The sequence below is a fragment of the Fukomys damarensis genome, unplaced genomic scaffold (assembly GCF_012274545.1).
Source record: "Fukomys damarensis isolate Sample0158 unplaced genomic scaffold, DMR_v1.0_HiC HiC_scaffold_29, whole genome shotgun sequence".
NCBI classification, from domain to species: Eukaryota; Metazoa; Chordata; class Mammalia; order Rodentia; family Bathyergidae; genus Fukomys; species Fukomys damarensis.
The window spans coordinates 2915222-2926700 of NW_022900941.1; the positions used below are offsets into that span (position 1 = coordinate 2915222).

Genomic DNA, 11479 nt, shown 5'->3' on the forward strand with positions numbered 1-11479 from the left:
CTCACCCAGGCTCAGCACCCTCAAGCCCAAGTCCTTAGGGACAGAGAGGGAAACGGCATGGTGGTACACCATGTGGGTGACACGAGGAAGAAGGGAAGGTGCTGTGAGCAGCTATGATATAGAGAACAGACTGGGGCACAGATGCGATCACCACAGCTTCCTAAGAAATGGGAGGGGGCCAGAAGGGACCACTGAACTAGGACTGGAAGGAGAAGCCAAGTATTTCTTGCACAGCCAGGATTGTGGGTTGAGATGCATGTCCTCTCAGTCATTTTTATTTAAGGCAGCATTGTTGTGTTTGAGGGGCAGAACCCATTGAATTGGACATTGTCAGATGTTTACTTAGAACGAACAAAAACGATTGTTACGCTCAGTGTTCTCCTCTGTAAAATATAAAATGCAAAAAACATGATTTCACTGTTAGAGTGACGCTGGCCACCTGCACTTTGGTGAATGTGCATCTCTGTCTGCTGGCCGCACTCACAGCCCAAGCTCCAGCCACCCGGTGCCCTCTGTGCCTCTGACAGGTGCCAGGATCCTGCTGACTTGAGAGGCAATATTGCCCAGAAGGATGAGTTAAACATGGCTAATGACTTATAAAATCTTAGGTCTCACCCAGACCTACTGCAGCCAATGTTCAGAAGACAGAAAACAACTGACAAGCCAGGACATACATGAAGACACAGGTAACTCTGGACACATGCACTTGTCCACGGCAGGAACCCACCTCCAGGAGGGTCATCATGCTTCACCCTCCACCCTTCTGGTCCGGAGCACCTTCTTCAAGTTTGGGTGGACCAAGACCGTAGCCAGCCAGCTATGGTGGCAACAAGGAACATGCATTTGCTAAATATCTGCTCTGTGCCCACCATCCTCAAAGAGGGCACTGGGCTCAGAGCCAAGAAGACTCTGTCCCTTCCCTCCAGGAACTAGAGTTCAAGGCTGTTGGTCTTAAACAGCATCCCATGTACTCAAGGGCAACCGTGTTCTGTATAGACTATTGTCAGCTCCCAACTAAGACCTGAGCAGGAAATGTGTTTCCTCCCAAATGAGTGTGACCTCCTCCCCCAACTCCGGTCATGAGGAGGCAGGGCAGAGAGCAGGTAAACAGCTGGGTCCCAGAGCACCTTCCCCTACTGTGACAGAATGTCTCTGTGGTACATGGGGATGCTAAGTGTGTACAAAGGCAAGCATGGGGTTTTGGGGGGGGCGGAGGAAGGAGGAAGCCCTTGTGGCCTACCTGGGTTACGTGGGTCAAAGAAAACCTGGACGAGGTGACTCCTGTATCCTTAAGGGTGAGGAGGGTTGCCAAGTACCTGGACGAAGAAAGGCGGGGAGGAGAGCTGGGTAAGCGGGACACGTGTATGCCTGTCTGTTACTGACCTAGTATGCCTGTCTGTTACTGACCTAGGCCCGTGTTATCCATTTTACAATATGCTGATCTCTGAAATGACAAGCTTTGTGCAGAAGAGATGGCGATGAGATGGCGAATTGTAAATCGGCCTCCATGAAGGTAGGATTTGGATATGTGGGGCAGGATCTGGGGATAGGTGTGGGGAGAGGTGACTGTGGGTTAGGAAGTAATTGGTGGTTCTGCTGGCATAATCCAACTTTACCAGCGTCACAACCCATGTGCCAGAGGGGCTATATACACCTCTAAGATCGGTGGTTTTAAAATCAGCTAGCAGCAAGAATAGATGAAGTAGATTAATTCCTGGGTGTGCTATGGTTTGGATCTTAAATGTGCCCTAAGGATCGTGTGTTGATGGCTTGGTCCCTGACCTGTGCTACTTGGTCCCTGACCTATGTTGGGAGGTGGTAGAGCCTTTGGAGGCGGAGCCTGGTGGAAGGGAGTTGGGCCAGTGGGGTGTGTCCTTGGAGGGCATATTTACACTTCAACTCTTTCCTCTTGCTTTTTGCTTCCCAGCAAGATGAGCAGCTCACTTTACTACATGCTCCTCAACAAGATGTGCTGCCTTGACCCAGGCGCAAGGTGGCAATACCAAGCAACCATGGACTCAACCTCCAGAACCGGGAGCCAAAGTAAACCTTTCCTCTTCTAAATTGGCTCATTTTAAGTATTTTGTCACAGTGGTGGAAATCTGACTGAAACCGAGGATTTATGAAGCCTCATGTCTTCAGGAAGGATGTGCTCAACGTCCTCTGGGCTGTATAGGGCTTGTTTACGCAAGGCTGTGGGTTCCAGAGTTGGGGAGATCTCTCCATCCGCCTGTTTATTTGCAGCCATAGTATCACTCGGGGCTAAAACATTCATCTGGGTCACAGTTAGACTTCAGATATATATGACGAGCCTGGGCAGAAGAGGTAGGAGAAACAGAGAGAGAAAACAAAAATATTCATTCTGAGGAAGGCAGGAGGAATGGGTAGAGACTGCTGAGTGGCTGTGGGTGTAGTTTCAATTGTTCTAATTGGGGTTATTGGTCTTTTTAAACTGAGCTATTTTTGTGAATGTGTGTAGTGTCGGCTCCTTGTGGTTTCTAGTCACCCTCCCCAAAGACTAAGGAAACTGAGCCACTTTTCAAGGGCTCATTGCTATTTGTACATCTTCTGTGAGGAAGGACGACTTCAAAGTATTTGTTTTTTAACAGATGGGATGTTTGCCTTCTCATTATTGTTACAGTACTTCCGTCTGCATTCTGGATACTAGTTCTTTGTTAGATGTTTGTGTTATGAATAGTATTATCTGAGTGGATCACCTCTTCATTTTCACAAAGGTGTTTAGGAGGGCAGAGTTTTTGAATTTTGAATGCTCACTTATTAATTTTTAATGGTAGCTTAATATTCAAAATATAGAGAAACCAAAATTTAGAACTAAGCTTACTTAACCAACTCATGATTAAACATTTATATTGGTTCTTTTTATTACTTTACTCGTCACTAGGAGCATGATTGTCCTTTACCTTCTAATACAGAAGGATGCAAATGAATGTAAGGCTTTGCTGTGCCTCCTGAAACTGCTTTCCTAGAGGGGACCTCCTACCCTGTAAATGAAGTTCAAACTCAAGGAACCAGTCTTCTTGGATGCCCTACAGCATGTTAATTTGTTTACAGCTTGAAGAAGCTTTAGAGACGGTTAAAAACTGGCCAGGTGTGGTTTAGCATGCCTGGTACTCCAGCACTCTGAGAGGCTGAGTAAAAGAGAATTGCAAGTTCTGAGCCCAGCCTGGGCAACTCTGTGACTTAGCAAGACCCCGTGTCAAACTAAACATTAAAAAAGAAGGTCTGAGATGTAGCTCAGTGTGAAGGCCCTGAGTTCAATCCACAGTACCATCACAAGCAGATGACAACAAAAAGCTTAAGAATGTACTATGCAATCTTGTGTCTGCCCTTGTTTTAGTAAGCCACTTTGGGGGGTAGATGATACAAAGACAATTCTAGTAGGATTTCAGGGGTGTTCCCAAAGGCTACAATCTTACTTCGATAGGAAGCAAGCGGAGATTTACTGAAGCAGTACTGGGCGAGGGCCTGTCTCCTTTCCTACACCTGTATTTGCCCATCCTTAAGGCTGGCAAAGGTCAGCCTGCTGCGTCTAACCAGTGATGTCTGCCCAAACCAGATAACGGAAAGACTGGATATCAGGATAATAGGTACCGTTTACAAAAGTCCACTCAGCCCAGGGCCAAAGGCTGTGTAAATCACCTCTACTCCTCAGCAACTGCTGGTCCTGTGGAGTAGTGTTCCGTCATTTAAAAGCAGCAGATAACTGGAGCAGGGCCACAGGACTAACACCCCATGGACCCAGACTCTTCTGGCCTAAAGCCAGAGCTATTGTTGTTTTTGCCTTTTTAATCTACTACCCTTTAGCCACACCCTTTAGAAGTAAAATGTCAGGCTATGGCTTTGGAAATGCTCCCTAAAAACGTTACTATAATTATCTTTGTGTCATCTATCCTGCCCCAACGTGGTTTACCAAACAAAGTGCCACTCAGAGGTCAGCAAAGATTTCAAGACACAGAGGGGAAACACAAGCAAGCTGTCATCTGGCAACATTTCTTTTTTGCTCTTGGAGGCTTTATGTACTGGTGGAAATAGGAAATAATAAGTTCACTTATTGCCAGAAGCCTTGTTAATAGGTCGGAGTCAGTCGTTGCACGAGTCCCTGGGTTCATTCCACAGGTTCCTCCTACAGGGCTGGTAAAATCGGACCCGGCATCTAGGTCAGTAGGTTGGGAAGCCTTGAAGTGTGGCAGAAGGGAGAGGTCCCTTCTGAGGGTTTCCTGGAAGGTTGCCCTCCCTTCTCTGCCTGGATTACCTCATGGGAACTGGACCGGCTGTGGAAAGAGAATGAAGTGCATGTTCTCAGTCCTACTTGAGCATCTTCTCAGTTCCTAAACCTCTAACCTAGTGTCAGACAGTTTTCCATCGTCGTGACAAAATACCTGAGAAAATCAACTTCAAGAAGAAGAGGTCTGTCTTGGCTCATGGTTTCAGTCCGTGGTCAACTGGACTGTGGCTAGGCAGAGCACTGTAGTGGAAAAGTGTGGCAGAGAAGCTGCCCACCCACCTCATGATGGCTGGGGAGCAGAGGAGAGGGAGAGAGATGGAAAGACAGGGAGGGGAGGATTATATAACAAGGCCCCTTCCTCCAAACCTATTAAGCAATGCATCCATCTGCTTATGAGATTAGAGCCCTCGGGAACAAAACACCTCCAAGGCTCCCTCTCTGAACACTGCTGTATTGAGACCAGGCCTTCACAATGTAGGCTTTGGGGGAACATTTAAGACCCAGGTATGTCTGCGTCCTCATTTGCCCACGGTCCTTGCTTCTGTCTACTTCCCAGGTGTAATTATATTTTTTTCCATTTCACTCAAAATTGTCCCACTTGGGACATTCCATATTAATGCATCTGGGCCAGTTGGAGGCATTCAGGAAAGACCAACCTGGACATCGGTAGAATTAGGACTGCATTAGGGTTGTCGCCCCAAAGATCATTATTATGATACCACAACAGTCGTGTTTCTCGTGATTACAAGTGATCTCAAATTGAGCTTAGCAAGAAAAAAATGTACTGGGTCATGTAGCCGATGGAGATGAGAGCGGCAGGATTCAAGCACGACTGCACCGAGTTCTCAAGCCGTGTGCTTCTTTCTCTCTCTTTCTCTCTCTCTGTCTCTGTGTCTCTCTCTGTCTCCGTCTCTCCACTCTTGCTGACCTCAGCTTCTAGGCGGATGGTTCACATGGTGGGCACACTAGCCTCTGGCAGCTCTAGACTTCCCTTCTCCTAACTTTGGAAATCCAGTGGCAGGAGGAACTTCTGGGTCTTCCGAGCATAGACTAGCCCAGAGGAGACACTTAATGGCTCTGCTTGGGTCATTAATTGGTCTACTTGAGCCCAGGAGCAAGGGACAAGGTTTCATCAAATTGCACCATCATAGCCCATTTTGTGTTGCTGTAACTGCTTACCTGATGCTTCGTAATTTACAATGAAAAGAATTTTTAGAGGCTGAAAGTCCAGATTGGGAAGCCTCATCCGATTGGCCTCTGGCCAAGGCCTTCAGGGTCCATTACAGCATAACAGCACAAGTTAAGGGGGCAAACATCTGGAATGGCCCTACTTGATAACAATCTGCTCTCCTGAGGACTAGCCTGGTCCTGTGAGAACGACACTAACCCCTTCAGAAGGCAGTGCCCCCCAGACATGACCACCTTCCTGCAGGCTTCATCTTTATGGACCCGCCACTTCTGAAATGCCCTATTGGGCACCAAGCTTCCAGTACAAAATCCTTTGGGAGACACTCAAACCATAGCATATTCACAAGAAGGACTGGCAGAGCGAGCAGGACAATTAGCAAGGAAGACCCAATTTATAACATCTACTACCTATTACATGCAATCCTCATTTACAGTGTTAATGCCACTCTCCCAAGGGCTTGATAGATGTATACTGTTCATTACTTTCACAAAAATCTAAAGAGCATAATTTGCCCCCCGGTTATACAGGAGATCTGACCAGTTTATGTAACATATCCAAAGAAGGGAAAGTGACAAGTAAGACAGCTGATTTGTGACCCAGGTCTGTCTTCCCTTTCTACAATATCACAGAATTTAAGAGTGGTGGTATTTTATTCATGAAAGTGTTAAGGATAATTGGAGTTAGGGAGCCCTTCTTGGGTACCATATCACACATATGAGTTAGTTCTGCTTGTAGGTCCTCCTGGATCCTAGGCAAAGGTTAAAGCTTGCTGGCCCAGAAGAGGTACAAACTCGGTCTATTTGAGACCCTGAGGTGACTTGTGTGCTGACTAGTCTCAGCGCAAGACCTATGAGCCACGTGCCTTTGGTAAACCCACCTTCTCGCAAACATAGGAGAATTCTGACAGCCAAAAGGGTATAAATAGCAGCAGCAACAGCAGCGGCAACAACAACCTTGCTTCATAAGATAGAATGAAGATTCAGATGCGGATGGTGATACTGGTAGCTCAGGGCCTCTTCCTCGAATCTTGAATCATCAAAGGAAACATAGTGGAATGTGGTTTTTCTCTCCAAGAAAAAAGAGGACCGCCCTTGGCTTGCCTGTGTTCCTCATGACTTAAAAATGTAATTTCACAAACAACCAGGCACCAGCGCACTTCTATTAGAGTGGCCCAAATCCTGGACCCTGTCAACACCAAGTGTGGCGAGAATGCGGATGGAGCAACAGAAACTTCATTCACTGCGGCGGCAATGCGAAGTGATTCTGCTACTCTGGAAGCCAGGCCGCTCCTGACAGCACTAAACACACTGTAACCGTTCAATCGCACTCCTTGGAATTTATCCAAAGGATTCTCAACTATATCCACAGAGAAGCTGCACACCTAACTTGGGCCAAACTTAGGGACAACGAAGCTGTCCTTCGATAGGTGAGTGGAAAAATATGGTAGGTCCAGACAATGGGATATTACTCGGTGCCAAAAGGAAATGAGTTCTCTTTTTTTGTACCAGGGATCCAACTCGGGTCCCTGCGCTTGCAAAGCAGGTGTCAGAACCACTGAGCTAAATCCTGGGCCCAGGAAATGAGTTCTTGAGGCATGAAAAAACCTAGAGGAAACTCAATGTATGTTACTAAGCCAATCCGAGAAGGTTGCACACTGTGTGATTCCAACTATGTGGTGTTCTGGAAGAGGCAAAACGACAGAGTGGGCAAAAGGCCTGTGCTTTCCCGGGCTGCGAGATGAAGAGCTGGAGCACAAAGGAGCTTTAGTGCAGTGAAGCACTCTGGGATACCCTGATGGTAAATGCGTCACTGGATGTGGGATGCGCATTGCCAAGGGCGAACACCGTGCACACCACGGGCTTTGGGGGATGTAACACTTCAGTGTAGGTTCACTGCTTATAATATGTCATATTCCACTCTGGGGTGGGATGTTGATACAGGGGAGGCCATGCAAGTGTGAGGGCTGCAGGTGTACCAGAAATCTCTGTAACTTCTGCCAGTTTTGTTGCAGACCTAAAGTTTCTAAAAAATGAAGTCTATTAAAAACAGGTAAGCAAGCTGTGTGTGGTAGCACCCGTCTGTAATCCTAGCACTCGGGAGGCTGAGGCAGGAGGGCTGCTGTAAGTTTGAGGCCACCCCTGGTCTACACAGTGAGTTCCAGCCCAGTCTAAACTACAAAGCAAGACCTTGTCTCAGAAAACCAAACAGAAGCGAACAAAAAACAAATAAGCAATCAGAAAAACATTGTTTTTTCAGTTCTCAAATTCAGACCCACAGTACGCATTCTCAGACTCTGAGTTTTTTTTTCTTTCTGATTTTGCAAATTGTGGTTTCTCAACTCTTGTCCTAGGAGTCAGTTTCCTCATTTTATTTTGTATTTTTAATGGCATCTCTATCTGATGACAAAAATAGGACATATATAAAACTGGAAAAATGAAAAGGAAGCAGGAAAATAAAAACCCACTGCCAACTGCTCTCCTCAGAGATACCAATCACATGTTGGGTAATAGATAGCCCTATACCCTATACAATTTAAAATCCTGCATTATTCTATGGCCACCGTATTTCTATATCACCACAAACTGCAAAAGCACTTCACGTACGGCTATACCATAGTTTACTTAATCATACAGCATTCCGATGGTATTTTTTTTTTGGTATCGAAGACTGAACTCAGGACCTTGTGCTTGAGAGGCAGCCACAGTGCCACTGAGCTACATCCCTGGCCCACAGATGGTAACATTCAGAACACTTTCAGTATTTGTTCTATTTTCTAAATAATGTAATGGGCATCTGCATGCTCAAAATTTTGCTGAAAGTTTTTAATTAGTTCCTAGCCTTGAGATTGTGGGGTTAAACAGTGTGGATATTTTGGCGATTCCTCTTCTAATGCACAACTGCTTTGCAGAAATTTTGCACCTGTTTACACTCTCAGAAGCAGTATGTCAGAGTTTCTAACTCTTTGGTCTTCCTAAATAATTTTGTTTATTTATTTATCTTCCCTGTTAAGTTTATTGGTACATTTAAAGCAAACAATACAGTTACACTTATCATTGGGGTCTTGTACCTTTACATGATATAGTTTGGTTCTTACTAAATAATATAATTTAGAAAAGCATCTGTGGATGAAAGTGGAGGCTGCAATGGTATCATTCACTTAATGATAAAGAATGAACTTTAAAAACTTGATTATTTGAACATCCAAATTTGGAAATTGTCCATTTGTTCTATTGTCTATTTATTTATATATTAGGATCTTAATTGTTCATAAACTTAAAAATATTTTCCCTTTTTTACAATTTAATTTTTAAAATATCAAACTTCAACATGGAAATATCCTTTCTCCTTAATAATTAAAATTATAGGCTATCCCAGTTAGAAGAAAATAACATACTATAGAATATTTAGAAAGTAAAAATCTCTTCTAGTGTACCTTTTGGATTTGTACTAACATTCTTGAAGCATTTCCTTTCAAATATTTTTCCTATGTGTTGACTATTTTTTTGAAGTTCAGAGCTTTTAATTTTTACATACTTTCAAACTACCATTTTAGACATACAAACTTAAATATCAATTTCTCTTATATGAGAAACTCAAAAAAGTACATATACATATATATGTAGTCTCTCTCTCTCTATAGAGGGGGGGAGAGAAAAGGGTTAAAAAATTGAAGGGAAAATGCTGAAAATAGAGCTTCTGCACATGAAAAGGAGACCAAGAATTGGAAGGAATAGGAAGAGAGGGAAAGGGTGGGGGGTGAAAAACAAAACGAAACACAAAAAGAGAGAAAAGGATCAAGATGTGTTAGTTGTATATACCAACTTCCCATGCTAGTTGTAATTAGTACTACAAACATGTACTACTAAAAAACCTAACACTATGATTTTATTTTATTTTTTGAGGGTTCTTGAGACAGGGTCTTGCTTTGTAGTTCAGCCTGGCCCTGAACTTACTATGTTGCCCAGGCTGGCCTTAAACTCATGGCGATTCTCCTGCCTCAGCTTCCCCAGTGATGGGATTACAGGTGTGCACCAGCATGCCTGGCTCCGATTTTAAAATGTCAACGTATCTTTCCCGGCCTTTGCATTTGAAAGGCCTTTCTAATCTAGAGACTGGATGAAAGACACTTTCTTTAAAAATAGATCTGAGGTTCTTTTTATGAAGGCAACGTGTTACTTTATTAGGAAACCAGGCTTTAAGGTCTCACATATCTCTTTCTTTCTTGCCTCTTCATTCTTTTGAGCCTTTGATTCTAATACCTGTATTTATTTTGCTGTGGTTCCACGGATAGTGCATGTACAATTTCCTATCGTCCCCTCTTCATTCATAATTATGCTGCAAGCATTGTTTGCATTTTGCTCTATAGAATGGCTGTTCCTGATGATTCCTTAATGGCCCCTCTGGTTGCTGCACTGTCACAGCTGACCCTATCCTGCTGGGGAACTTTTCAGTTGCTTCCAGTTTTCACATCACATGATATTTTGAAGCACCCAAGTCCAGCAAAGCAGCAGCAGCAGCAGCAGCAGCAGCAGCAGCAGCAGCAGCAGCGCCTGCTGCTCCCTGGGGTCTGACTGTAATAGGATTTGACTTCTGCTCATTTCCTTCTTTCCTCGGAGGAGAGTTGGAAGCGTTTGCTTGGAGACCAAGGTTGGCAATCATAAGCTTAGGAGAACAAAGCAGTGGGGTGAAAGCACTGAGCTTTCAGGAGAAGCCAGGCTTGGATGTGGGGATGCTTGGTGCTTTTGAGAGCTAGATCTTTGCTCGACCTCTACTATTATCTCACTTTCACCAGCAACACAGCGGCTTCTATTTCTACAGAATAGAGGCAATGATGGGCTGGAGGGAGGCCTGGGTGGAAGAACCAGGAGCAGCCAGAGAGCATGCAGGAGGAGAGCCGGGCCTGTGTGAACGCAGGAGATCCTTCCATTCCTGGGCCTCAGTTTCTCTGTATGGAGGGCTTGGACTGCTGTCTGCAGGACCCCTTCCCAGGTCCTTGTGGCTCCTCTGACTGCTGTGAGACAGGGAGGTGCCACTCCTCCCTTGATCCTGACTCGACCACGAGGGATAAATCTGGGCCCTTTCAGCAGGACGCCTCACTGTTCCACACAGCACCCCAGCTGCCCAACACCTCCAGGCAGGACTGCCCTAGCAGTCTTCCTAGCCCCTGATGTGTTTCGGGCGACGGTGGGTGTGGGTACCGGCAGACAGTACACATTTGTTGCAGTCGGCCCTCTGGATCGGTGGATTCCACACTCCAGTATCAAAAATATTCAGGGGAAACTGCTCTGCACTGAACAGGAATGGAGTTTTTTCCTTGTTATTACCCCCCAAACAATGCAAGTATTTATATGACATTTCAAGTATTACTGCAAGTCATCTAGAGACGATTTAAGGTATGTGGAAGATATGTGTAGCTTATATGCAAAAACTGTCACTGCATGTAAAAGACTTGAGCACCCACAATTTTAGAATCCCCTGGGCTCCGGGAAGCTGGAATGAATGTCACTTACAATGTCTCATTCATGCGTTGGCCAAGCTGGTGAAGAGTAACCTTATCTTCACCAACAATGACCCTGAGCCGTTTTCCTTCTTGCAGGAATTAGGAAACAACCCAGTGCAGAGCAACGCTGGGCCTGGGACGTGGCCAGAAATCTTTCGCCAGGACTCCTGGTAAAAGGAGAGTAACACCTATCTCAGGGGGCGGTCCGGAGGCTGACGGGCAACGCCTGCGGCACGCGGAGCAATGTTAGACCGCTGATGCAATTATAATCAGCAAAGTGGAACCAAGGAGCGCTTAAGTGGCAAAAGGCTGGGCAAGCAGGAGAGCCGTGGAGCTCTGCGCAAGGAGCCCGGGGTCACCGCTGAGGCCCGTGGGTGGGGGTGCGGAGCCGGGGCAGAGCCCCTCTCGCGCGTACGGCTGCGCATTGGCTCCACCTGGTCTCCTTTTCCTGCGCCGCAGGAGGGGCCTCCTCTGGAGGAGGACCCGGGCGTCAGGACTGGGAGGCGCCGCTCTCCAGAGCGGCGAGTTAGTCCCCGCCCCGGGG

General features: G+C 45.9%; 1 protein-coding gene across 1 annotated transcript in view; it reads left to right on the top strand.

The window, feature by feature from the left end:
* The first annotated feature begins 1468 nt into the window (after positions 1-1468).
* Positions 1469-11479, top strand: part of Bin1 (bridging integrator 1) — a 58098-nt gene continuing 48087 nt past the window's right edge. Inside the window, exon 1 of the mRNA XM_010637674.3 lies at positions 1469-1513. Coding sequence (XP_010635976.1) covers positions 1484-1513 — 30 coding nt within the window. The 5' untranslated portion in view covers positions 1469-1483. The remainder of the gene's footprint in view (positions 1514-11479) is intronic.